The following is a 26,397-nucleotide window of genomic DNA, read 5'->3' on the forward strand; positions in this document are numbered from 1 at the left end:
TGCCTCCTTATCCATATATCCACACTAAACTCACCTTCCTCATTCAAATCTGCTCCTTCTTCGGTGTGCCCCTTCCTAGTTTGGTTTTGATAATTTGTCAGAACTAAAAATTGAAGAAATCATCTTTAATTTTTACCATACTTCTTTTCACCAGCCAACACAGACATCCAATCTATCACTACATTCTGTCAACAGTTCTGTATGGATCTATTTACTTTTCCCTTGTCTCAGAGCTTCCACTTTTATTTGAGAACTTATCATCCTAAGTTGTATTACTTCAAGACAACTGTTTTTTTCTTCCCATTTTGCCCCCTTCTGATACATTTTCCTTCTTGAAATCATCCTGTTCTTTATAAAACATAAATCTGATTACGGCACTGTTGTGTTAAATCATTTATGGGTCCCCCTTTTATTCAAAAGAGTTTCCTTACAAGAGCTTCAAGCCCCTGTGTGGATGTACAAAGCTTCACCCCTTGGCACACCTATCCTTCCCCTCACACTCAGTACTACGGTCAGACTAAACCATATTCAGTGGCTCAGTCACACCTGGCCTTGCCATCCCTTGATGACTTGTCATGTGCTGCTACTTTGGTGAGGGGTGCCTTCCTTCCTGTCTATATTTCAAATAACTAGAGCCTTAAAGCCCAGATCAGGTAATAACTCCCATAGGACAGCATGCCAAGTTTGATGTTCCTTCCTGTGTTAATCTCTGTCACAGCACTCTATTTCTCTGTCATAATACTTTGTCTTACTGAACTGTGATAACTGGCTTGTATATATTTCCCACCGCTCCTTGAGGGCAACAACTACTCTTATAATTTTCAGTATCCTCATTTCTGGGCTTCCCAGGTCGCTCAGTGGTAAAGAACTTGCCTTCAATGCAGGAGACACGAGTTGGCTCTTTGCATCAGGACAATCCCTGGAGAAGGAAATGGCAACCCACTGCAGTATTCTTGCCTGGGAAATTCCATGGGACAGAGGAGCCTGGTGGGCTACAGTCCATGAGGTTGCAAAAGAGTCAGATATGATTTAGCGACTAAACATCAATCTTCACTTCTAGTGAAAGTGAAAGTGAAGTCACTCAGTCGTGTCAGACTCTTCGAGACCCCATGGACTGTAGCCTACCAGGCTCCTCAGTCCATGTGATTTTCCAGGCAAGAATACTGGAGTGGGTTGCCATTTCCTTCTCCAGTAGAATGTCTTAAAGACAGTTGTCCTTGATAAACATGTTTAATGAATAAGTGACTATGTTTATTATCTAATCTAGAGAGTGAATGGGCAGAGTCATTACAAAATATGACTTCAGTCTTTGCTGCATCAGTCACTGTCATCTGATTAATGAATAAGTTGCCCAGAAATGTCTTGCCCTATTTTCTTCAAAATATTAAAATAAAATTAGAAAAAAAAAAGAGTTATTTTATTTCTCGATTCAAGTAATCTCAGTACAGGTGTATTTTTCACATCCATGGTCTCCTGGTTAAAGTGCTAGGATAGTGACTAGAACAAATGGGTTCAAATCTCAGCTCTGTGACTTATTAGCTACATGGTCTTTGGCAAATTAAGCGATTTCTTTGAGCCAAATCTGGCTTACCTAAAAAATAATGACTATTTTCTCAGACAGGCTCACTCTAAGACTAGTTGAGGTCAAATAAAATCATGTACACAAAAACAGTTTAAAATCTGTGTTATAATAAAATGTAAGGTATATGGAATTAATTCTTCATTTTAAATTCCTGAACACCAGTAAAATTCTGTTAATAAGATATATACATAATTCCTAAAGTCAGAAAGTAAAAATTGTTCCTCTTTGAGAAATAAACACCTCTTGGGAGAATTCATTAGAAAAAAGTAAAGAGAATTTTTTCAAATGGCTTTATGGAAGTTTAATCCTGTGACAATTCTGAAATACATCAATGCAAATTGTGCAGCATTTAAGAAAGGTCCAAGCCACAGGAATATGACTCATCTTTGTCATCAATCTCATGATGGAAAATTAAGATAAAAGGGGGAAATGATATTATAAAACTAAGTAATTATTTCAAATCAACATAGAATCTTGCTATTAACTCAAAATAAGGAAACCTAATTACAGTAACCCATTTTCCTAAAAACAATCAGAAGTCAAACAATATTCAATTCAATTCAATAGAATTCAATATTCTAATATATCTCTTATAACAACCTATAAAAGTCAAAATATCAGAATTTTAATTTTAGCATTTTTAAGATATTATATTAGTCCAATATATACTCTTAGAATGCCTTTTTAGGGTTTCATGTTCCTGAAAAGAAAAATATATCATATTTAAACATTGTTAAAGCCAAAAGACCTTATTAATTCAGCACCCTTAAATTTAACATGTTTGAATTAAGTCCCTAGTATATAAACGAAAATGCCTGCAGACCCTATTGCATATACTGTCACATTTAAAACATATTTAGATTAACTAAACAAGTATATTTTACATAATAACCTACTTTTACAAGTAGCACTCAACTTGGATATTTAGGGTTGATAACTAAACCCTTCACAAATAGAATTAATATTTAAGGTAAAAAAGAACAACTTTTTCATCATTACTAGGGTATAATATGCATTCTATTCTTGATTTGCAACTTTCCAATCTGTCATGTTGCAAACCACTGAATAGACAGATTTTAGACAGAAAAGGAGAGTAAGATAAACAAATCATTAAAAAAATAAACAAATAAAAGACAACAAAAATATTAACCAGTTAGTCTTTCCTATCCAAGTTTAAAAAGTTGGAAATATTCAACAAAAATTCTATTTCACCTAAGTGACTACTTAATCTGCATGACTACTTAATCTATCTCATTATGTATTTCCTACTACCCATTTGAAATTAAAAGAATAATTTGAGAAACTGAACATCTCTGTGTTTTATTGTAAAGAGACTGCCTCTTTCACAGGATTTCAAACATAACTGAACTAAAGGAATAATTGCAATATCTCATTTTTTTATCTTTTAGAAAACTTGATGATAGACTATGTCAGTATTTTGGTTATTATTGCTTTGACCAAATTTAAGATATATCATCCTCCAAACAAAAACATCTTTATTAACTATTAGAAAAATATAAGAACACAGCCTCATTTTAGGTTGTCTTAAATGTTTTTCAGAGAGCATACTCAATTTACCTAGCATGTTTGCTTGTGAAGATAGCTATTTGGGGTCAAATGCATAATATTTTGTTAAAGAAAATTGTCCACATCAAATTATTTTTTAAATATCTATTTTGGCAATAGATTTGAATAGATTACAGCAAAAAAAAATGTATATCTTTAATTACATTTTGAAATTTGACTACCTATTACACCTATACTTTGTTATTGAAATATGCCATAATTCTATTTTATCTGTATTTCTTATAATTTCAGTTTTATACTAGGCAAAGTACGATTTTTCAACAATGGGAATAGTTTAAAAAGAGAACAGTATTTTAATTTAATCTTACACAAATGCTGTTTAAAAAAAAAAGTTACAAGCCAAAATAAACCCCATTCTCCTTCAGAAACTTGAGATTTACCCCAACAGTGCAAATTTTGAGTTTATTGGGGTTTATACTTAAGTAGTATGTAAACTCCATACACAGAATGTTTAGATTGTCCAAAATATTCTTTAAAGTTTAATTTTGAGACAGAAGAATCAACCTTAAATTACATTTATCCAGTAGATGACCAATAATACTCTTTATTCCTTAGTCTGCCTTTTTTAGTTTTTAAGTGTATATTTCATAAAATAAATATATCCGGCATAGTGGTTCTCATTCACAAAGACACTAGATTATGCAGTTTTACAAGGATTCACTTTAGGAAAATCATATTTAAAATAGACCTAGTTGAACACATATTATACCTTTATATTTAATACAACATGAAAAATTTTAAAATCTAGTCTGTATCACTGTGAGGAATAAGTTCATGTTAATTCTCTAGAACATTATTTTTACCTTTTGTACCCAAAGGCATAGCACTTGATATATGAGGTTGCCTCATGCTTATTGCTTATGTTTCACCTTTAATTAGACTGGAAAATCATGCGTGTACAGGCTTTTGGTCAGTTCATTTAACAAACACCAGTCACCTGAACCATACTCTCTGACTGTTGATGTTCCCCAGATTCTGCTTATAGTCACCTTAAGGACATTTGGCATACTCATTTGTCAAAAAATTTTCCTTTCTTCACTAGAAAATGTATTTCCCTTATTTACAACTTATTTGTTTTTAATATTTTAAACATGTACACAAAGTCAATTACAAGTGATTATGAAAAACATGATACCACTAACATTACATTACACTTGGAATCAAAATAAGCAGACTTTGTTTTCTTAGCTTCAATTTTCTCAATTGTAACATGTTCAAGAAGAGTGTACTGTCTATATTTTATACCTGTTTCTACCTTTTCATGATGTGTACAGTTTATCAATTTCTTATGTTTACAGGTTCTTTGCCACTAACATTTTAATCTGTATAACATTTTTATCACATAAATTATATGATACTAACTAAAATTAACCTGAATGAGATTAACAAATTATATGGAAGGAGAAAAGAAAGATTTATTACTGTAGTTTATAAAACTGGAAGCCATAATACAAACTTTAGAATACTTAAGAACCTAATCTGGAAAAAATAAAACTAATATAGCTCCACTTTTATGAAAGTCTTTCAAAATTAAATAATAAAAATATATATTTAAATAGCAATTTACTGTAGACAGAGTACCTTCAGATGTACTTGAATCATGAATTATTTTTAAACTTAGTAGTGTTTTTGTTGCCAAAATCTTAAGAGAGATATAAGGAAAATACTTAAATCAACAGATAATATTCATGTACTAAGGAAAATATTTTATACCTAGAACTATTTGAAACGTTGACATCTCTATCAAAACTTGGAACATAAAATAATAACAAGACATTAAAAGAAATAACTATGCATAAACTTAGCTCTAATTTATGTTCATTTCTGCTTAAAAACAATTCCCATATAATTATCTTTATAATGAATATTGATTTTATTATTAAATAAAACAAATGATTTTTCAAATTAAGTAGTACTCAAGGGAACTAAAGCATTCCTGCAAATTAATACAATTGCTGCAGATTAAAAAAAAAAAGTCAAATGCTTTAACCTCCTTATGAAATGAAATTCAAAAATAAAGCATTAATTAGGTGCCTAAAATTAAAGAAACATGATCATGTTATTTGTTAGATGAATTAATCGCAGATATATATGAATTAAATGAAACAGATATGCTCCTAACACATAAAAACTCTGTTTTCAAATTCACTTGTTTGTTCAAAATACACTTTCTTGTACTTAGAAAGAGTACTTTCAAAATAAAAATATACTCAGCTTGATATATTAAAAATATTACACAATGCAGACTGAATATTTTATTATTGTTGTGCAAAACTTTATATAGAAACTATTCCTACATGTCTTACATAAACTATAACAATTATCTTAACACACGAATTTTAAGAAGCAGTAAATTAGCATCTAAAAATAAGGAGGTATGGAAAACATGTATTTCCCTCTAGAGTGAAATGTAACCTAAATGCTCTATTGATCATATTTTATTGATTTTTAAATTAATACACAGTTGCTTATATTTTTACTTTATGTTATACAGTATTTTCACAAGGGAACTCTAAAAAAACTGTTTAATTATAGCATTAGGTAAGGTCACCAAATCTTAATTTTATTGTGGGGATAATAGATCCAGTTGGCTTAGTATATGAATTCAGTGGGTTGGAGATGAACATGATTTGCCACCAAGGTAAGAATCCATGGAGCTATAGCCATAGGATATATACATTACCTGATAGCAAGAGACATTTACAACCCAGAATATAAGAGCAGGGCAGCCTCAAATGACATCACCAGATCATCTGCAGTGTCAACCAACCTAGTGGAATATACATCCTCCACACCACCACTCCCCGCTTTCCCACTGTTAACAAACCTTCCATTGCCTTTACCGGTTTAAGAGAGCATGTGTCTTCTTTAAAAGCAAGATGTATGCTCACTCAAGTGAAAAGCAAATGCAAACCAAATGAAAAGAAATAAAAAAACAAAATTGAGTACAATTTTCACTAACTTGATATTCAGGTTGTAGGAATAATACTGAAATGTTAAAGGAGAAAGTAATTTCAAGAAAAAGTAAAGAAGAAAGGAAGGAAGAAAGGGAGGGAGGGAGGAGGAGGAGAGAGGGAGAGATGAAGGGAGGGAAGGAGGAAGGAAGAGAAGGAAAGACCAGCCAAATATCCCTGAGACTATATCTTGACTGTAACTCTGATTTCTTCTCTAACCAGCAAACTGTGGAGAGCTTGAATGTCTTTCTAAAATATAATAACAGTAATAATACAGAGGAAAGGGACTCTACTGCCCTATCTTAACTCTCTTCTCATTTATCTTCAACTTATGTTTTACTTACAAGCATTTGTTACAGCAAAGCTGTTGGCGGTCTCGATGTTGTCCACATGAGGTACCAAATTAAAAGGAGCTTCTGACGCATTGGGGCTAGTGTTATGAAGAAAAATTGCTAATCGAAAAGCAGTGTACTCCTGATCTGTGTTTCGGATGAAGAGACCACCTATCAAAAACAGCAGAAAAAGCCCGTTCAGTGTTTCCTCTTGTAACTATTATTACACCCGCACCAAGCACTGTCAAATCCACGGCCATTCACCAATACACACATTAAGGAGCTAGCCCTGCCACATCTTGGGAGACTGCCCTTTGTCTCTAAAGAGTATGTTTAGTATTTCAGTCTTTAGGACAGCTCAGCTTTTTACTGTCCCAATTTGTCATGATCACAGTGGCCTCTGAGACAGACCATTTAATGTGTTTTGCCTTCTCTCTCTTGCCCTCCCTATGATTCCCAGCACACTGCTACAGAAGCCAGCTCCAGGCATTTCTAAGATGCATGCAGATGAGCAGAAAAGACAATTTGCATTAAAATACAGAAATGAAGGTTTGTGGTGACATGCAGGTGAGAGGGAAATCAGAAGGGAGATCTGAACTTTGTTTTTATGCAGTTCCTGGACCCAGCCTAATTAGCCCCGTTTTGTGCACTGTCCACGAGAAATGATGCAGTGTGAGCCTGGGCTTAGCTGGAAGGAATTCAATAGCTGCGTCCCATCAAAAGACAGGGAAGAACAGCAAAAAAAAAAAAAAAAAAAAAAAAAAAAAAGCCAAGGACAGGACGGATAGGGTCCCTAGAAATAAAGTCCAGAGGGAGGATTAAGGGCAAAAAATTCAAGAGGAAAACAAAAGAAGAAAAGGTTCCAGGAAAGGGATATAATTTTGGAATCGGTTAACTGGTAGCAAGCAAAGGCAAGGAGGTCGGGGTGTAAATATCTTTTTTTTTTTTTTTTACCTAAACAATGTCTTCTTGTAACAGCGAAAGCTGTTGCCTATAGCACGGGAAGAAGAGTGGATGGGTTTTGTTTTGTTTAAGCAAACTTTAGATCCCTTCACACTCCAGAGAAAGAAATGAAAAGAGACATTAGATATTAGATTTTATCCCAACTTATTGCAATCCTACTTCAGCGACATGAGGCAAATAGGAGTATAGACTGAGGATGGATGGAATATAGACTGAGAACCGCTCTGTGCTGTTTCAACTGAACCAGCACCAAGCAGGCAGTCCTTATAAAGGGAAGAAAGGACGAGAGAAGAAGAGGGGGAAGGAGACGCCGACGGTTCCCTTAAATTGCTTATCAGCAACTCATTTAACTCACTTTCGGTATCTGCTAAAGCCACCTACATGCATACCCCACTGGATTAGAGCTTACCTATTTGCACGCTGCTCGGAAAGGCTCCCATGGCGAGTCCCCAAAATCCAGAAAATAACAAGACAATCTGTCTGCAAATAATCCTCATCTTCTTTTCTCCTCTCCCTGGCGCGCACTCTTTCTCTCGCACTCTTCCTAAAGACCGTTCAGAGAGGCATTGAGGACTATGGCGCTAAAATTAAAAACAACCGGAAAAAAAAAAAAAAAAAACAACGAAAAGAGGTTTGGACGGTTTAGGGTTATGACTTCCCTTAGCAATCCATCCCGAGCTGCCAGATTTTTCCCGCAGTCTCCATCGCCGTGGGAGAGGTTTGCTGTCCGGCTGCAAATATTGCACATGCAAAAGATGGTGGTGGAGCGGCTCCAGGCTGCTCGCAGGGAAGAGACATGCGCTCTATCTGTGCCTAGCTCACACTCACGCTCGGCCCTCGCTTTCTCACCTACACACACACACACACACACACACACACACACACGCACGCGCGCGCACACACACACACACGTACACACACTGGCGCCGCGGACGCCGCGCGCTCCGCGGCTGGGGTCTGCCACCGGCCACCTAGGGCCCCCGCCGCCCCGCGCGTCGCGCCCCCCGGCGGCCCCTCCGAGGGCGCCGAGCGCTAGCTCCGCAGGTCCCTCGCCCACCGCACGGCGGGCTTCGCCCCCGGCTGCTCACCGGAGCGCCCCAGGCTCTCCGACGCTCCGCAGCCAGTGGAGGCAGGTTTTCCCCTTTCACCGCTCCCGCCTCTCTCCTTCCCGCGTTGGCAGGAGGCTCCACTCTGAGGGTGGGCACCCCCAGGGTCCCTCTATTTGCTCTCCAGGCGCCCCTGTTCCGCGGCCACGTGAGGCTGGAAATCCACCCGCGGGCCGGGTCCTCAAGCCCCGACCAAGGCCCCCGGGAGCTGGTCCCTCCGGGTGCTCCCGGCCCGCTGCCGCATTCTTGCAGGCTCTGGGGAGGACCGGCTGCCTCCGTCTCCAGCTCAGCCTTTCTCTCAGCCTCGCCCTCTTCTGCCGCTGGGCTGCGCACAGGACTCCTGTCCGCGCTGCAGCAAACGTTTCTCATCCGCAAACAGCCCAGGGAATCTGAAGGGCCTGAGAGAGGGCTGGGTGAGATGAGGGGGCCCAGGGAGATGAGGAAAGGCGCAAAGGGCAGCCGCCGGCGAGTCTCAGAGCCCGGCACCAGCCAGGGAAGAAGTGGGGAAGGTCAGGCTGGAGAAGAGACACCGAGAGGCCGAAACAGACTAGTAAAGAGAGCAAGGAAAGAAAAGTTAATTTAAAGAACAAAGAAGGGTAACGAACAAGGTGGGGCAGGGACTGAGAAATGAAAACTGAATAGGGCCTTTACGTTGTTCTTTGACAGTCAGGGAACTAGGAGTAAGAACCGCTTGACCTACAAAGTAAGAAGGGGAGTTAAAGAGTCCTTTCTTCGCAGGCTCTTTTTCAGGTGACAGGTTTCCTCTGTGCTGGTCCTGCCTCAGGATTTAGGAAGCACATAGTTCAGAGGCTGAGGAAGGAGAACTGAAAGAACAGCGCTTGGGTTAGCGGGCACAAGGGACTATGTGTGCCCGATAGAAAAATCGGGTGTTTTTCATGCACATCTTTTCTTAACTGGAGCTCCAGAATACTCAGCTCTACTCCATGTCACCCCAGGAATGCTTAAGCACTGCAATGATGATGTCAATAGTTGCTTTAAAAGGGGAGAAGAAAATGAATTGTCCTAGAAAGTTTTAGAGCTATGGTGTCACTGCCTCTCCATAGGTCATCTTTAAGACTTCCTTTCACTTGACTGTGTTGGATGGAGTCTGTGCCACACCCAGAGAGCCACTGCAGAAGCAATAGATGAAAGGTTTCTGATTTCCTCTCTACCATCTGAGGTCTCCTGACCGAGACAGTATATTCAGTCCCCGAATTCCATTAAGTTGTGAAAGAAAACGTGTTTTAAATCTTTACAGGTCTTTGGGTGCCATTGCTTGAATCATATTGTTTTAGAATTTGCAAGACTGGGTCACATCAGCTAAAGCCAAGGTTCTGAAGAATTGTTAGAGGGTAGGATTCTCCTTAAAGGTTAACTGTAAGAAATTTTAGAAATCTAGTGGCATGATGCCTTCATTTAATGTATTGGTATCTTTTATACTTAAAGTACTGTCTTCTATTATATTTTAGGAAAAAATATAGGAAGTGCCTGTGTTTATTTGATCTAACATTTGGGAAAAGAAGAACAAGAACCGATTAATGGGGAGTTCTTACAAGGGCCCAATTGGTAAAGAATTCTTGAAATATGTAGTACCTTTACTCCTTCAAGTATCCTTTTATTAGATGTCACCAAATGCCTGTATTTGGAGTTTGAGGATGACATTTAAGAATCCCTGCTAAAACATCAGAGTGCTTTTCTTCAGAGTGTTTCTCTAAGTTCCGAATTTTGCTTTTAAATACATCTTTTTGTTGTTATTCCTCCACTTTTCTGTTACATTTCACTACAAATTGTCATGACAAAAACCAACTTAAACAATTGTGAGTAACTGGATGTCACAAATCATACATTTGTCACTTAGTTTATAAGGCTTTAGTTTTTCAAGTCAAGTGGGATTTGAAATGTTTTCCTTTTTGTCTTTTCTGTCAGTGTAAAAGCCAAACTGTAATAATATTATTGTTTCTCTTATAAGAAGATAATAAAATAGATCACATAAAATTTAAGTTGAAGTTAACTGAGATTAAAATTGCAAAACCCAGAAAGCCATTAAATTCATCACCTTCTGGGCAAATAGTCTACCTCTCCTTAATGCATAGAGGCAATTATTAACTTCTGTTCTCAAAAATGAAGAGTTGAGGTTTCACAGGATGAAATGCCACTATCAATAGAGGTGCAAAACAAGTTTTATTTTTCATCTAACCAGTATAATGACACCTTGGCTATATGACCTTGGCTATATTTTCCAATATATAGACCTAGATATTTTTCTCTATATCGATACCTACATGGATATACATATAGATATGACCTCCTGTCATGCCTGTCTTTAAGGCAAATTCTTTTGTTAAGATTTAACAAAAGAAAATGAGTTTGGATTTGGCTAGGAAGGACAGCAAGTGGAAGCTGTGGCAAATGTTGTGCATTCATATATCAGAAATGATAATCAACAATGCTGAAGACAAAGAAGTGAAAAATAAAAATGGATCTGCTAATGGTACAGCTAACACCTGCACTTTTAATCTTGAATTTTTGGCCCTCCAAACAATATTATATCTACTACTACTACAAACTATGTTATATATATATACTACTATGATATTATATCTACTACCATGGACAAGGATCCCTTAGAAGAAATGGACTAGCCCTCATAGTCAATAAGAGTTCAAAATGCAGTACTTGGGTGCAATCTTGAAAATGACAGAATGAACTCTGTGTGTTTCCAAGGCAAACCATTCAATATCACAGTAATCCAAGTCTATGCCCCAGACACTAATATCGAACAAGCTGAAGGTGAATGGTTCTATGAAGACCTACATAACCTTCTAGAACGAACACACACACACACACAAATGTCCTTTTCATCATAGGGAACTGGAATGCAAAAGTAGGAAGTCAAGAGGTACCTGGAGTAACTGGTCTGTTTGGACTTGGAGTACAAAATTTGGACTTGAAGCAGGGCAAAGGCTAACAGAAATTTGCCAAGAGAGCACACTATTCATAGCAAACACCCTCTTGCAGCAACACAAGAGATGACTCTACACATGGTCAATACTGTCAACAGATTGTTTATATTCCTTGCAGCCAAAGATGGAGAAGCTCTATACAGTCAGCAAACACAAGTTTGGGAGCTGACTGTGGCTCAGATCATGAACTCCCTATGGCAAAATTCAGACTGAAATTGAAGAAAGTAGGGAAAACCACTAGGCCATTCAGGTATGACCTAAATCAAATTGCTTACGATGATACAGTGGAAGTGAGAAATAGGTTCAAGGGATTGGACCAGGAGACAGAGTGCCATAAGAACTATGGACAGAGGTTAGTAACATTCTACATGAGGCTGTGATCAAAATCATGCCCAAGAGAAAGAAATACAAAAAAGCAAAATGGTTTTCAGAGGTGGTGGTGGTTTAGTTGCTAAGCTGTGTCCAATTCTGACTACTCCAAGGACTGTAACCCTCCAGGCTTCTCTGTCCATGGGATTCTCCAGGCAAGAATAATGGAATGGGTTGTCATTTTCTTCTCCAGGGAATATTCCCAGCCCAAGAATCAAACCTTGGTCTCCTGCATTGCAGGCAGATTCTTTACCAACTGAGCTACAAATAGCTGAGAAAAGAAGAGAAGTGAAAGGCAAAGGAGAAAAAGAAAGATATACACATCTGAATCAGTTCAGTTCAGTTCAGGTGCTCATTCATGTTCAATTCCTTGCAACCCCAGGCTTCCCTGTCCATCACCAACTCCCAGAGTTTGCTCAAACTCATGTCCATGGAGTTGGTGATGTTACCAACCATCTCATCCTCTGTCATCCCCTTCTCCTCCTGACTTTTATCTTTCCCAGCATCAGGGTCTTTTCAAATGAGTCAGTTTTTCACATCAGGTGGCCAAAGTATTGGAGTTTCAGCTTCAGCATCAGTCCTTCTGATGAATACTCAGGACTGATTTCCTTTAGGGTGGACTGGTTGGATCTCCTTGCAGTCCAAGGGACTCTCAAGAGTCTTCTCCAACACCACAGTTCAAAAGCATCAGTTCTTCAGTGCTCAGCTTTCTTTATGGTGAATTCTCACACATATACATGAATACTGGAAAAACTATAGCTTTGACTAGACAGACCTTTGTTGGTAAAGTTGTGCTCTGCCTTTTACTATGTTTTCTAGGCTGGTGATAGCTTTTCTTCTAAGGAACAAGTGACTTTTAATTTCATGGCTGCGGCACCTCTGCAGTGATTTTGAAGCCCAAGAGAATAAAGCCTGTCACTCTTTCCATGTTTTCCCTATCTATTTGCTTGGAGTGGTGGGACTGGATGCCATGATCTTCATTTTTTGTATGTTGAGTTTTAAGCTGTCTTTTTCACTCTCCTCAAGAGGCTTTTAGCTTCTCTTCACTTTCTGCCATGGGTGGTGTCATCTGCATATTTGAGATTACTGGTATTTCTCCTGGCAATCTTGATTCCAGTTTGTGCTTCATCCAGCCCAGCATTTCACATGATGTACTCTGCATATTAAGTTAAGTAAGCAGAGTGGCAATATACAGCCTTGATGTACTCCTGTCCCAAATTTGAATCAGTCTGTTGTTCCATGTCTGGTTCTAACTGTTGCTTCCTGACATGCATACAGGGTTTTCAGGAGGCAGGTAAGGTGATCTGGTATTCCAATCTCTTGAAGAAGTTTCCACAGCTTGTTGTGATCCACATAGTCAAAGGCTTTAGCATCACCAATGAAACAGGAGTAGATGTTTTTCTGGAATTCTTTTGCTTCTCCTATGATCCAGTAGATTTTGGTAATTTGATCTCTGGTTCCTCTTCCTTTTCTAAATCCAGCTTGAGCATCTGAAAGTTCTCAGTTCACATAATGCTGAAGCCTAGCTTGATGAACTTTGACATTACTTTGCTAGTGTGTGCGATGAGTGCAATTGAACAGTAATTTGAACATTCTTTGACATTGCCTTTCTTTGGGATTGGAATGAAAACTGACCTTTTCCAGCCCTGTGGCCACTGCTGAGTTTTCCAAATTTGCTGGCATATTGAGTGTAGCACTTTCACAGAATTATGTTTTAGGAATTGAAATAGATCAACTGGAATTCCATCACCTCCACTGGCTTTGTCCGTAGTGATGCTTCCTAAGATCCACTTGACCTCACACTCCAGGATGTCTGGCTTTAGTCAATGATCACACCACCGTGGTTATCTGGATCATCAACATCTTTTTTAATAGTTCTTCTGGGTATTCTTGCCACCTCTTCTTAATATCTTATGCTTCTGTTAGGTCCATACCATTTCTGTCTTTTATTGTGCACATCTTGGCATGAAATCTTCCCTTGGTATGTCTAATTTTCATGAAGAGATCTCTAGTCTTCCTCATTCTATTTTTTTGCCTCTATTTCTTTTCATTGATCATTTAGGGAAGCTTTCTTATCTCTCCTTACTATTGCTTGGAACTTTGCATTCATATGGCTATATCTTTCCTTTTCTTCTTTGTCTTTTGCTTCTCTTTTTTTCTCAGCTATTTTTAAGGCCTCCTCAGACAACCTTTTTGCCTTTTTGCATTTATTTTTCTTTGGGATGGTTTTGATCACAGCCTTCTGTACAATGTTCCTAACCTCCATCCATAGTTCTTCAAACACTCTATCAGGTCTAATCCCTTGAATTATTTGTCACTTCCACTGTATAATCATAAGTAGTTTCATTTAGGTCATACTTGGTCTAGTGATGTTCCCTACTTTCTTCAATTTAAATCTGTATTTGGCAATAAGGAGTTCATGATCTGAGCCACAGTCAGCTCCCAGTCTTGTTTTTGCTGACTGTATAGAGCTTCTTCATCTTCAGCTGCAAAAAATATAATCAATCTGATTTCGATATTGACCATCTAGTGAAGTCCATGTGTAGAGTTGTCTCTTGTGTTGTTTGAAGAATGTGTTTGCTATGACCAGTGCATTCTCTTGGCAAAAATTTTAGCCTTTGCTCTGCTTCATTTTGTACTCCAAGGCCAGACAGGCCAGTTACTCCAGGAATCTCTTGACTTCCTAATTTTGCATTCCAGTTCCCTATGATGAAAAGGACTTTTTTTTTTTTTTGGTTTTCATTCTAGAAGGTCATGTAGGTCTTCATAGAACTATTCAACTTCAGCTTCTTTGGTATTACTGGTTGGGGCATAGACTTGGATACTGTGATATAGAATGGTTTGCCTTGGAAACACACAGAGATCATTCTGTCATTTTTGAGATTGTATCCAAGTACTGCATTTTGGACTCTGTTGACTATGAGAGCTAGTCCATTTCTTCTAAGGGATTCTTGCCCACAGTAGTAGATGTAATGGTCATCTGAATTAAATTTTCCCATTCCCATCCATTTAGTTTACTGATTCCAAATATGTCTATGTTCACTCTTGCCATTTCCTGTTTGACTATTTCCAATTTACCTTGATGAATGGATCTAACATTCCAGATTCCTATGCAATGTTGTTCTTTACAGCATTGGACTTTACTAGTCACATCCACAGAAGGTTTTTGCTTTTACTTTGGCTCTGTCTGTTCACTTTTTCCTGAGCTATTTCTCCACTCTTCTCCAGTAGCATATTGGGCATTGACTGACCTGGGGAGTTCATCTTTCAGTGTCATACATACTGAAGGGATTTGCCATTCTCTTCTCCAGTGGACCACATTTTGTCAGAGCTCTCGACAATGACCTGTCCATCTTGTGTGGCCCTACATGGCATAGTTAATTTTTTCACTGAGTTAGACAAGGCTGTGATCCATGTGATCACTATGGTTAGTTTTTTATGAATAGCATCTGAATGCAGAGTTCCATACCATAGCAAGGAGAGATAAGAAAGCCTTCCTAAGTTATCAATGCAAAGAAATAGAGGCAAACAATAGAATGGGAAAGACTAGAGATCTCTTCAAGAAAATTAGAGATGCCAAGGGAATATTTCATGCAAAGATGGGCACAATAATGGACAGAAATGGTATTGACCTAATAGAAACATAAGATATTAAGGAGAGGTGTCAAGAATACCCAGAATAACTATAACAAAAAAAGGTCTTAATGACTCAGATAACCATTATGATGTGATAACTCACCTAGAGCCAGACATTCTAGAGTGGGAGATCAAGTAGGCCTTAGGAAGCATCATTGTGAACAAAGCTAGTAGAAGAGATGGAATTCCAGCTGAGCTATGTCAGTTCCTAAAAGTGGATGATGTCAAAGTGCTGTACTCAATATGCCAGAAAACTTGGAAACCTCAGCAGTGGCCACAGGACTAGAAAAGGTCAGTTTATATTCCAATCCCAAAGAATCATCTCACATGCTAACAAAGTGAAAGTGAAATTGAAAGTTGCTCAGTGGTGTCCAACTCTTTGTGACCCCATAGACTATACAGTCCATGGAATTCTCTAGGCAAGAATACTGGAGTGGGTAGCCTTTCCCTTCTCCAGGGGCATCTTCCCAACCCTGAGATCGAACCCAGGTTTCCCTCAATTCATGCAGATTCTTTACCAACTGAGTCACAAGGGAAGCTCAAGAATACTGGAGTGGGTACCCTATCATTCTCTAACAGATCTTCCCCACCCAGGAATTGAACCCAGGCCTCCTGCATTGCAGGTGGATTCTGTAACAACTGAGCTACCAGGGAAGCCCAAAGTAATGCTCAAAATTCTCCAAGCTAGGCTTCAACATTACATGCATCGATAACTTACAATATTCAAGCTGGATTTAGAAAAGGCAGAGGAACCAGAGATCAAATTTCCAACATCCATTGGATCATAGAAAAAGCAAAAGAGTTCCAGAAAAACATCTACTTCAGTTTCATTGATGGTGTTAAAGCCTTTGACTGTGTGGATCACAACAAACTGTGGAAACTTCTTCAAAATATGGGAATATCAGACCACCTTACCTGCCTCCTAAAAAATCTGTATGCATGTCAGGAAGCAACAGTTAGAACCAGACATGGAACAACAGACTGATTCAAAATTGGGACAGGAGTTTGTCAAGGCTGTTTATTGTCACCCTGCTTAGTGAAAAAAAATGGGGAAATAATGGAATCAGTGACAGACTTTATATTCTTGGGCTCCAAAATCACTGTAGAGGGTGACTACAGCCATGCAATTAAAAGCTGCTTGTTCCCTGAAAGAAAAGCTATCATCAACCTAGAAAGCATAGTAAAAAGCAGGTATGCTACTTTGCCAACTAAGGTCTGTCTTGGCAAAGCTATGGTTTTTCCAGTAGTCATGTATGGATGTGAGAGTTGGACCATAAAAAAGCCAAGCACTTAAGAATTGCTGCTTTTGAACTGTGGTGTTGGAGAAGACTCTTGAGAGTCCCTTGGACTACAGGAAGAACAAACCAGTCAATCCTAAAGGAAATCAGTCCTGAATATTCATCAAAAGGACTGATGCTGAAGCTGAAGCTCCAGCACTTTGTCCACCTGATGCGAAGAGCTGACTCATTCAAAAGAAAAAAAAAAAAACAAAAAAAAAAACCCACTAATGATTGAAGGAAAGAGGAGAACAGGGTGACAGAGGATAAAATTTTTGGATGGCATCACCAACTCAAGGGACATGAGTTTGAGCAAGTTCTGGCAGATGGTGAAGGACAGGGAAGTATGGCGTGCTACAGCCCATGGGCTTGCAAAGAGTTGGTCGTGACTGAGCAATTGAGCAACAACAAACAATGTTATAAATTTTGTCACACAGCTCCTTTTATTGTAGGTATGTATTTATGTATAGAAAACAATTTCTTGATCCTCCCTTTGGAACATTCGTAAAGGCAGATGTAAAAGGTCCTGCTAAATCACTACCAAAATTTCAAAGTGTTGCTGCTAGCTGAGAAAATAAAAATACATATGTTTTGATTTTATTGCTTTTGGGTTATTCTAAGTAAATATTTTCAGTTTCTGAAATACAATTTACTAATATATTAAAAGAAGGCATCAAACCTGAAGATTTCTAAAATTTCTTATAGTTACTCAAATCTTTTATCTTATGGTGTCCGTTCAGCCAGGATTTGGACAGTTCTACTGTGGGAAATGCCCTGATGTTTTGGGCAATCCATGGATGAATGTACCACAACTTCTTACTCAAGGGATGGGGACAAAGACGTAGAGAATGGACCTGTGGACCTGTGGGGGAAGGAGAGAGTGGTACAAATGGATAAAATAGAATCAACATACACACCCTGTCAGGTGTAAGATGGATTGCTGGTGAGAAGTTGCTGTGTAGCACAGGGAGCCCAATCTGGCACTCTGTGATGACCTGGAGGGATGGGATGAGGAGAAGGGAGAGGTGATAGAGAGGGAGGGGATGTATGTATAATTATGGCTAATTTGCGTTGTTGTGTAGCAGAAACCAACACAACATTGTCAATTTTTAAAAAATATTTTAAAAATAGAAACAGCAATAACAACATTCACTTGGTGTGCAGAATGTGATCACATAGAATCAGTGAATCACTGTCAAAGAAGAGAGGAGAAATATCACTTAGAGTGTATCAGTGAAGGTTTTGTAGAGAACTTCCAGTGAGAAGAAATATATATTGATAGATAGGTATAGCTTTCTAAGTAAAAAAAAAAAAAAAAAATGGTGGCCAAGGCCTGATGGTATGAAACACATGCTGCTGAGTGGTTTTGAGGTACACATTTGGGGTTATAGAGGATGATAAGACAGAAAGTCAGGTTGGACCATTAAAGAGAGCATATGGAAGGAAGTACTTAATATATTATATGAGGCGGTGTCTAGAATGTACACATATAGAAAGGGGACATTGGTGATAGTGAAGTGGTTTGGTGATGTATAACAGGAAAGGCAGAAGCTGAGACTAGTTTAATTTATAGGCAGCCCTTTCAGAAAATCAAGTGAAATGGCACAAATATCTGGAATAAAACCATAAAAAGAAACAGGATAAACAAGGTAGAAAAGTTACTGCCAAGATAAAACTGACAGGGCACACTCGTCACCTGCTGGGCAGTCAGGGGAGTGTGGCACATATTTAAGAGTTAGGATCAAAGGTAACCTCAAGTTTGAAACCTGATTATTCTATAAAGTGGTCATCAGCAGGTTGGCAATACCTTCAGTTGAGAAAAGGAACTTAAAAGAAAGGCAAGTTTTCTGGGAAATAGTCTTTTTATTAAACAATTCATGCTAAAATAGTTATATATTGAGTACCTAGGATATGTAAGTGCTTGAGATATAGTGGTAAACAAACAAAATTCTGGCTATTACTGTAAGATTCCTAATATTTGTGAACCTCAATTCAGTTCAGTTCAGTCGCTCAGTGATGTCTGACTCTTCCATGAACAGCAGAATGCCAGGCTTTCCTGTCCATCACCAACGCTTGGAACTTGCTCAAACTCATGTCCATTGAGTCGGTGATGCCATATAACCATATCATCCTCTGTTGTCCTCTTTTCTTCCTGCCTTACATATATAATTTGATCTACAGAAAAATTTAGATATTATTAAACTGATTATAAAACCTGTCTAAAGATTAAAATTCTGACACAAGTTTATTTTTCTAGTAACTGATAAAACCAAGAGTTAGGGATAAAGCTCAGGTCTGTTTAATTTCATAGACCATATTGTCTTCATTAAAACCTGCTGAGTTAATGAGCTAAGGTGCAAGTCAAGGTGCAAAGAGGGGTCTGGAAGATAAAAAGTAAATTGGAAGAATCCACAATATTTAGAAAAGTAATGTAATATTTAGAAAAGTAATGTAGTATATCTACATTAAAAGTAATGTAGTAATGAGTTCAGAGACCTCAGACTTTTAGAGCAAAGCAAGTGGGTTGAGATTTTAGGAGACTAGTGTCATGGTTGCATTAGTATAGATACACTACTTAACTTTCTATTCTGATAGAATATATGTAAATTTCCAGCACAGTTCTGGCACAGTCCTCATTAATAGAGAACTGTTTACAGTTCTGGCAGTTCTCATTAATAAGGAATTATCAAAAAAATATGTGATCAAAGTTCTAATAGAGGGAGGCATAGAGTACCGTGTGAGCAAATAGGAGGTCTAATTCTGATTTTGAGGGAATCCAGGAAGAACTCACAAAGAAAGATAATTTGAACTGAGTTTTTATGGGTGTGTTTTATGGATTAGGTACAGAGAAAAGATTATATGCAAGACATGAGTGGGCATGGGCCTTTCTATAAACTACTAGAATCTTGGTATTACTGGACTTAAGGTTGTATTGGGATTAGTACTGGAAGTAAGGTTGGAAAGCAAAGCAAAGGATGGTCATGAAATGTTTCATTCAGTAGTTTGTCTGAATCTCGCAGAGATAGAGAAATCAAGTTGTCAGTAAGGGAATAAAATGATCAGATTTGCATTTTAGATCCCCAAATCTAAAATCTTGAAATGTGTAGCAATGCTATATGATGAAGCTGGAGGCAAGAAGCTCCAACTTGAAAGCTGTCGAAATAGTCTAGGTGAAAAAATGATTGTGTAACTAAAGCTAATAACAATTGAATTTACCTGAAATCATATTTTAGGTTTCTGCCCCAAATATTAATATGTTGTTTTTCAGTGTCTAAGTCATGTCCAACTCTTTTGTAACCCTCTGGGCTATAACCAACCAGACTCCTCAGCCCATGGGATTTCCCAGGAAAGAACACTGAAGTGGGTTGGCATTTACTTCACCAGGGAATCTTCCCGACCCAGGGATCAAACCTGTGTCTCCTGCATTGACAGGCAGATTCTTTATCACTGAGTCACCAGGGAAACCCAGATATATACTAGCAGAGTTATAAAAGTTGCAGGTACAAAGCTATGTACTGTTTATCATAGCAAAACCCAAAGCAACCCAAATGTCCTTTGAGAGGAGACTATTTTACAAACTATGGTATGAGTTTGTACCATGGGTGTGCTAAACATTGGGGTGCTATGAGTTATTCAGTGAAATAGAAGTGCCTCTATATACCTCTGTGGAGTGACCTCAAGGATATATTATGTGAGAGAAAGGAAGGCAGAGACACATACATGCACACTACCATTTATCTAAAAGAAGGAGTATTTACTATAGGGACAGAAAGTCAGGGTGAAGAGGAAGAAGCAATAAACCTTCTATGGGTACTCAGGTTTTCATTATTTTAATTTATTTAAAAGCAGATAATTCTGGCATTTTCTATAGTGGGATATCTCCTAGATACAAAAATTTACACTACTTTCACTAATTGTTGATGATTGATTTACACACATTGTTGATGCCAATACTAATATCACAGTTTGGAAAATGTTTTGTATATATTGTTACACAAAGCAAATGAATTATTATGCTGGTGTTCTTGTAAAAAGCATTAGAGAAAGATGATACTTTTTATTGTAACTTTTAAAAAATTAATTAATTTATTTTAATTGGAGGCTAATTACTTAAGATCAAAGAGAGTAAGTAAAACACCTGGCAGTTTAGAACTGGAAATGTCTGTATGGATTAATGATTTATTTTATATTTTCAATGAAATATATATTTTCTAGTTCCACATACTAAAGACTTAGAAATAATGACTAATCTATAAAAATCAGCATTTCTTGTGCACATTTTATGGTATCTAATACTATACCTACCTAAAAGACATTTCAAGTGTAGGGAAATGACTCGTTTCAGGTCTATGGAAGAAACAGCACAAATGCACTTGAAATAATGTGATGTATCAGAAAGAAATGAAGATATTATGGTTACTGAGTTCATGTTGAGAGTTTTCAGCAGCTAACTGGAAGATCTTTCCATTTGTTGAATATGTGATAATTTGGATATCAAAAGGTATATTATAATACATCACTGTTAAATCCATGGCATCATAGTGATAATTTTAAAAAGAGATAGAGGCTTCATTGGTCTACTTTACAATGTGTTAAGAAACAAAGTCATAAATTTTTAACATAAACTTTTCATTTTAGCATGATATTTGATTTATAGAAGAGTTAGAGAGGTACTATGGAGAGTTTCCTTATACCTCTCACTTAGTTTGTTTTATTTAATGTAATGTTGGATTACATTACTTTGGTACATTTATCCAAACTGAGAAACTGACACTAGCATGTTACTGTTAAAAAGAAAATCCAGACTTTGTATTTTACTAGTTTTTCCATTACTGTTTTCCTCTGCTGCAGAATTCAATTCAGAATACTTCAATGCATTTAGTTGAACTCGGGTCTCCTGCATTGCAGGGAGATTCTTTGTGTCTCTGCTGCTCTGCAAGTTTCATCATCTTTGTTTCTCATGACCTCAACGTTAGGATGAATACAAAACAGGTGTTTTGTAGAGTGTTCCCCAGTTTGGATTTGATGCTTTTTTCCTGCTAATTGAGACTATAGAATTTTGGTAAGAATACCATAGAAGTGAAGTGCCCTTCTTATCACATCATACCAGGGTTCCATGATATTCCCATTTAAATAGCTAGTGATAATCTTCATCATCTGGTTAAATTGTTTGCACTTGTCTCATGCATCCAACCTGGACTGGTGATCTGTTTCACACTTGATAATATACATGTTTCAATGCTGTTCTCTCAGATCATCTTACCCTCGCTTTCTCCCATAGAGTCCAAAAGTCTGTTCTATACATCTGTGTCTCTTTTTCTGTCTTGCATATAGGGTTATCATTACCATCTTTCTAAATTCCATATATATGTGTTAGTATACTGTATTGGTGTTTTTCTTTCTGGCTTACTTCACTCTGTATAACGGGCTCCAGTTTCATCCACCTCGTTAGAACTGACTCAAATGAGTTCTTTTTAATGGCTGAGTTATATTCCATTGTGTATACATACCACAGCTTCCTTATCCATTCGTCTGCTGATGAGCATCTAGGTTGCTTCCATGAGACAAGTGCTCGGGGCTGGTGCACTGAGATGACCCAGAGGGATGGGGTGGGGAGGGAGGTGGGAGGGGGGGATCAGGATGGAGAACACATGTAAATCCATGGCTGATTCATGTCAATGTATGGCAAAAACCACAAAAATATTGTAAAGTAATTAACCTTCAACTAATGAAAATAATTGGGAAAAAAAAAAAAAAAACCAAGCCATTAAAAAAAAAAAATCAAAAGGTATAGATTCAAATTCATGCTTGTGAACAATATATATGTGTCTTCTATGTTATAAACTATATTTGATGTGTTTATTTTCCTCAGTAAAAATGTTAAAAGAAAAGTATTAGCAGACTGTTGCATTGTGACTGTTCTTAGGCAAAGTTGAAATTTCATGTATATGTAACTTTGATATGTAATGCAGTGATATAATAAATGAGGTAATCAATTAAAAAATAAAATAAGCTGTAAGTCAACTATACTTCAATAAAATTAAAAAAAATAGTATCTATGATCACTACTGTCACATATACATATGCATAGGAAAAACTCATTATTAGTAGTACTAATTCATTACTAGTAGTACCTTTACACTTTTTTTCAGTTCTGTAATTTAGAGGCTCCTATTGCCTCTGTTATTAAAGCTCAAAGTCCCTTCACTTGTATGACAATATTACATATATGTGTCTCCCTGAGCACAGAAACTCTTCATGTTAAAAACTCCCCAAATGTTATATACTTCTTGTCAATTTCCAAAGAAAAAAAATCATAGTGCATGTCTTCTTTTTTATGTCTAAATTTATTTTATTGAAATAAAATAAGATTGGATGGTTAAAAAAAAAAAAAATTGCTGACAGGTAAAGTGTTTGCAAGGTTTCACCACTGTAAGGTTACAGTCTTTCCATTCCTTAATCTAGTCCAAAGAAGTGAGTCATGAAGTATGGCTCACTCTCCAGATGAGAGGATATCTACATGTATTACTTGGAATTTTGTAAGGAAGATTTGTCTCTTTTATCCTCATTCTTAAATTTAATTTTTTTTGTTTAAATAAATATGAAGAAAAGTGAAAGTGAAAGTCACTCAGTCATGTTTGACTCTTTGTGACCAGAATACCGGAGTGGATAGCCGTTATCTTCTCCAGGGGATCCTCCCAACTCAGTCATCAAATCCAGGTCTCTGAGTAACCAGAGAAGCCCAAGAATACTGCAGTGTGTAGCCTATTCCTTCTACAGCAGACCTTCCCAACCCAGGAATCAAACTGGGTCTCCTGCCTTGCAAGCAGATTCTTTATCAACTGAGTGACATATTCATTTTATACTTTGGGCTACAATCAAAAATTAAATTATTTACTAATTATTTTGTTGTTTCAGTTCAGTTCAGTTAAGTCGCTCATTCATGTCCAACTCTTTGCGACCCCTTGGACTGCAGCATGCCTGGTCTCCCTGTCTGTCACCAACTCCCAGAGCTTGCTCAAACTCATTTCCATCAAGTTGGCAATGCCATCCAACCATCTTATCCTCTGTCATTCCCTTCTCCTCCCACCTTTAATCTTTCCCAGCATCAGGAGTCAGTTCTTTGCATCAGGTGGCCAAAGTATTGGCATTTCAGCTTCAGCGTCACTCAGTCCAATGAATATTCAGGACTGATTTCCTTTAGGATGGACTTGTTTGATCTCCTTGCAGTCCAAGAGACTCTCAAGAGTCTTCTCCAACACTATGGTTCAAAAGCACCATTCTTTGACTATCAGCTTTCTTTATGGTCCAACTCTCATATATAAACATGACTGCTGGAAAAACCATAGCTTTGACTAGACAGTACTTTGTTGGCAAAGCAATGTCTCTGCTTTTTAATACACTGTTTAGGTTGGTCATAGCTTTTCTTCCAAGGAGCAAATGTCTTGATTTCATGGCTTCAGTCACCATCTGCAGTGATTTTGGAGCCCAAGAAAATAAAGTCTGTCACTGTTTCTATTGTTTCCCCATATATTTGCCATGAAGTGATGGGACCATATGCCATGATCTTAAGTTTGTTGAATGTTGAGTTTTAAGCCAACTTTTTCACTCTCCTCTTTCACCTTCATCAAGAGGCTCTTTAGTTCTTCTTCACTTTCTGCCATCTGTGTATCTGAGGTTATTGATATTTCTCCTGGCAATCTTGATTCCAGCCCAGCATTTTGCATGATGTACTTTGCATAGAAGTTAAATAAGCAGGGTAACAATATACAGCCTTGACATACTCTTTTCCCAATGTGGAACCAGTCTGTTGTTCCATGTCCAGTTCTGTTGCTTCTTGACCTGCATACAGATTTCTCATGAGGCAGGTGTAGTGGTCTGGTATCCCCATCTCTTGAAGAATTTTCCACAGTTTGTTGTGATCCACACAGTCAAAGGCTTTGGCATAGTCAATAAAGCAGAAGTAGGTGTTTTTCTGGAATTCTCTTGCTTCTTCAGTGATCCAACAGATGTTGACAATTTGATCTCTGGTTCCTCTGCCTTTTCTAAATCCAGTTTGAACATCTGGAAGTTCTCAGTTCACGTAATGTTAAAGCCTGACTTGGAGAATTTTCAGCATTACTTTGCTAGTGTGTGATATGAGTGCAACTGTGTGGTAGTTTTAACATTCCTTGGCATTGTCTTTCTTTGAAATTGCAATGAACACTGACCTTTTCTGGTCCTGTGGGCACTGCTGAGTTTTCCAAATTTGCTGGCATATTGTGTGCAGCACTTTAACAGCATCATGTTTTAGGATTTGAAATGGATCAATTGGATTACCATCACTTCCACTAGCTTTGTTCATAGTGATGCTTCCTAAGGTCCACTTGACTTCACATTCTAGGATGTCTGGCTCTAGCTGAGTGATCACACCATTGTGGTTATCTAGGTCATGAAGATCTCTTTTGCTTAGTTCTTTTGTGTATTGTTTTTTGCTTACATCAGTCCATCTTTGGACATTTGGAGCTATTGTTATGATACCATCCTTTTGTTTTCTGAATACTCCCATGATTATTGTGAGTTCCCTGGTACCTCAGTTGGTAAAGAATCTGCCTGCAATGCAGAAGACCCAGGTTTGATCCCTGGTTTGGAAGATACCCTGGAGAAGGAAATGGCAACCCACTCCTGTATTCTTGCCTTGGAAATCCCACAGATAGAGGAGCCTGGCAGGCTATATGGGGTCACAAGAATCAGACACCACTTAGTGACTGTACCACCACATGCTTATTGTGGGGCTTCCCTGGTGTCTCAGATGGTAAAGAATATGTCTGCAATGAGGAGACTCTGGTTCAATCCCTAGGTCAGGAAGATCCCTTGGAGCAGAGAATGGATACCCACTCCAGTATTCTTGCCTGTTGCTTTTTGACTTTCATAAAGATTTGTCAGGGGGCAGGTAAGGTTGTCTGGTATTCCTACCTCTTTAAGAGTTTTCCACAGGTTGTTGTGATCCACACTGTCAAAGGTGTTAGCATAGTCAATGAAGTGGAAGTAGTTTTTCCCCTTAGAATTCCCTTGCTTTTTCTATGATCCTATGGATGTTGGCATTTTTTTTTTCCCATTTACTTTTATTAGTTGGAGGCTAATTACTTTACAATATTGTAGTGGTTTTTGTCATACATTGACACGAATCAGCCATGGATTTAAATGTGTTCATCATCCCGATCCCCCCTCCCACCTTCCTCTCCACCTGATCCCTCTGGGTCTTCCCAGTGCACCAAGCCCGAGCACTTGTCTCATGCATCCAACCTGGGCTGGTGATCTGTTTCACCCTAGATAATATACATGTTTTGATGTTGTTCTCTCGAAACATCCCACCCTCGCCTTCTCCTACAGAGTCCAAAAGTCTGTTCTGTACATCTGTGTCTCTTTTTCTGTTTTGCATATAGGGTTATCATTACCATCTTTCTAAATTCCATATATATGCGTTAGTATACTGTATTGGTCTTTATCTTCCTGGCTTACTTCACTCTGCATAATGGGCTCCAGTTTCATCCATCTCATTAGAACTGATTCAAACGAATTCTTTTTAACGACTGAGTAATATTCCATGGTGTATATGTACAACAGCTTCCTTATCCATTCGTTTGCT

At 37.9% G+C, this 26,397-nt stretch overlaps 1 protein-coding gene across 8 annotated transcripts in view; it reads right to left on the bottom strand.

Annotated features, from left to right (window-relative positions):
- GRIA4 (glutamate ionotropic receptor AMPA type subunit 4) overlaps window positions 1-8,835 on the bottom strand; it is a 608,284-nt gene extending 599,449 nt beyond the window's left edge. For 4 of the 8 annotated variants that reach the window (XR_006272041.1, XM_043482044.1, XM_043482045.1 and 1 more), the window contains exons 1-2: window positions 7,828-8,266; window positions 6,468-6,626 (exon numbers count right to left, since the gene is read on the bottom strand). Coding sequence is in view for 7 of the 8 variants with exons in the window: in XM_043482044.1 (XP_043337979.1) it covers window positions 6,468-6,626; window positions 7,828-7,915 (247 nt within the window). In the remaining variant the exon portion in view is untranslated. Of the gene's footprint in view, window positions 1-6,467; window positions 6,627-7,827; window positions 8,267-8,506 lie in introns of those variants that run through there. The other 4 variants (XM_043482046.1, XM_043482043.1, XM_043482049.1 and 1 more) reach the window with 4 other exon arrangements.
- Between the last annotated feature and the right edge of the window lie 17,562 nt (window positions 8,836-26,397).

This window comes from Cervus canadensis, chromosome 11 (assembly GCF_019320065.1).
Source record: "Cervus canadensis isolate Bull #8, Minnesota chromosome 11, ASM1932006v1, whole genome shotgun sequence".
Classification (NCBI taxonomy): domain Eukaryota; kingdom Metazoa; phylum Chordata; class Mammalia; order Artiodactyla; family Cervidae; genus Cervus; species Cervus canadensis.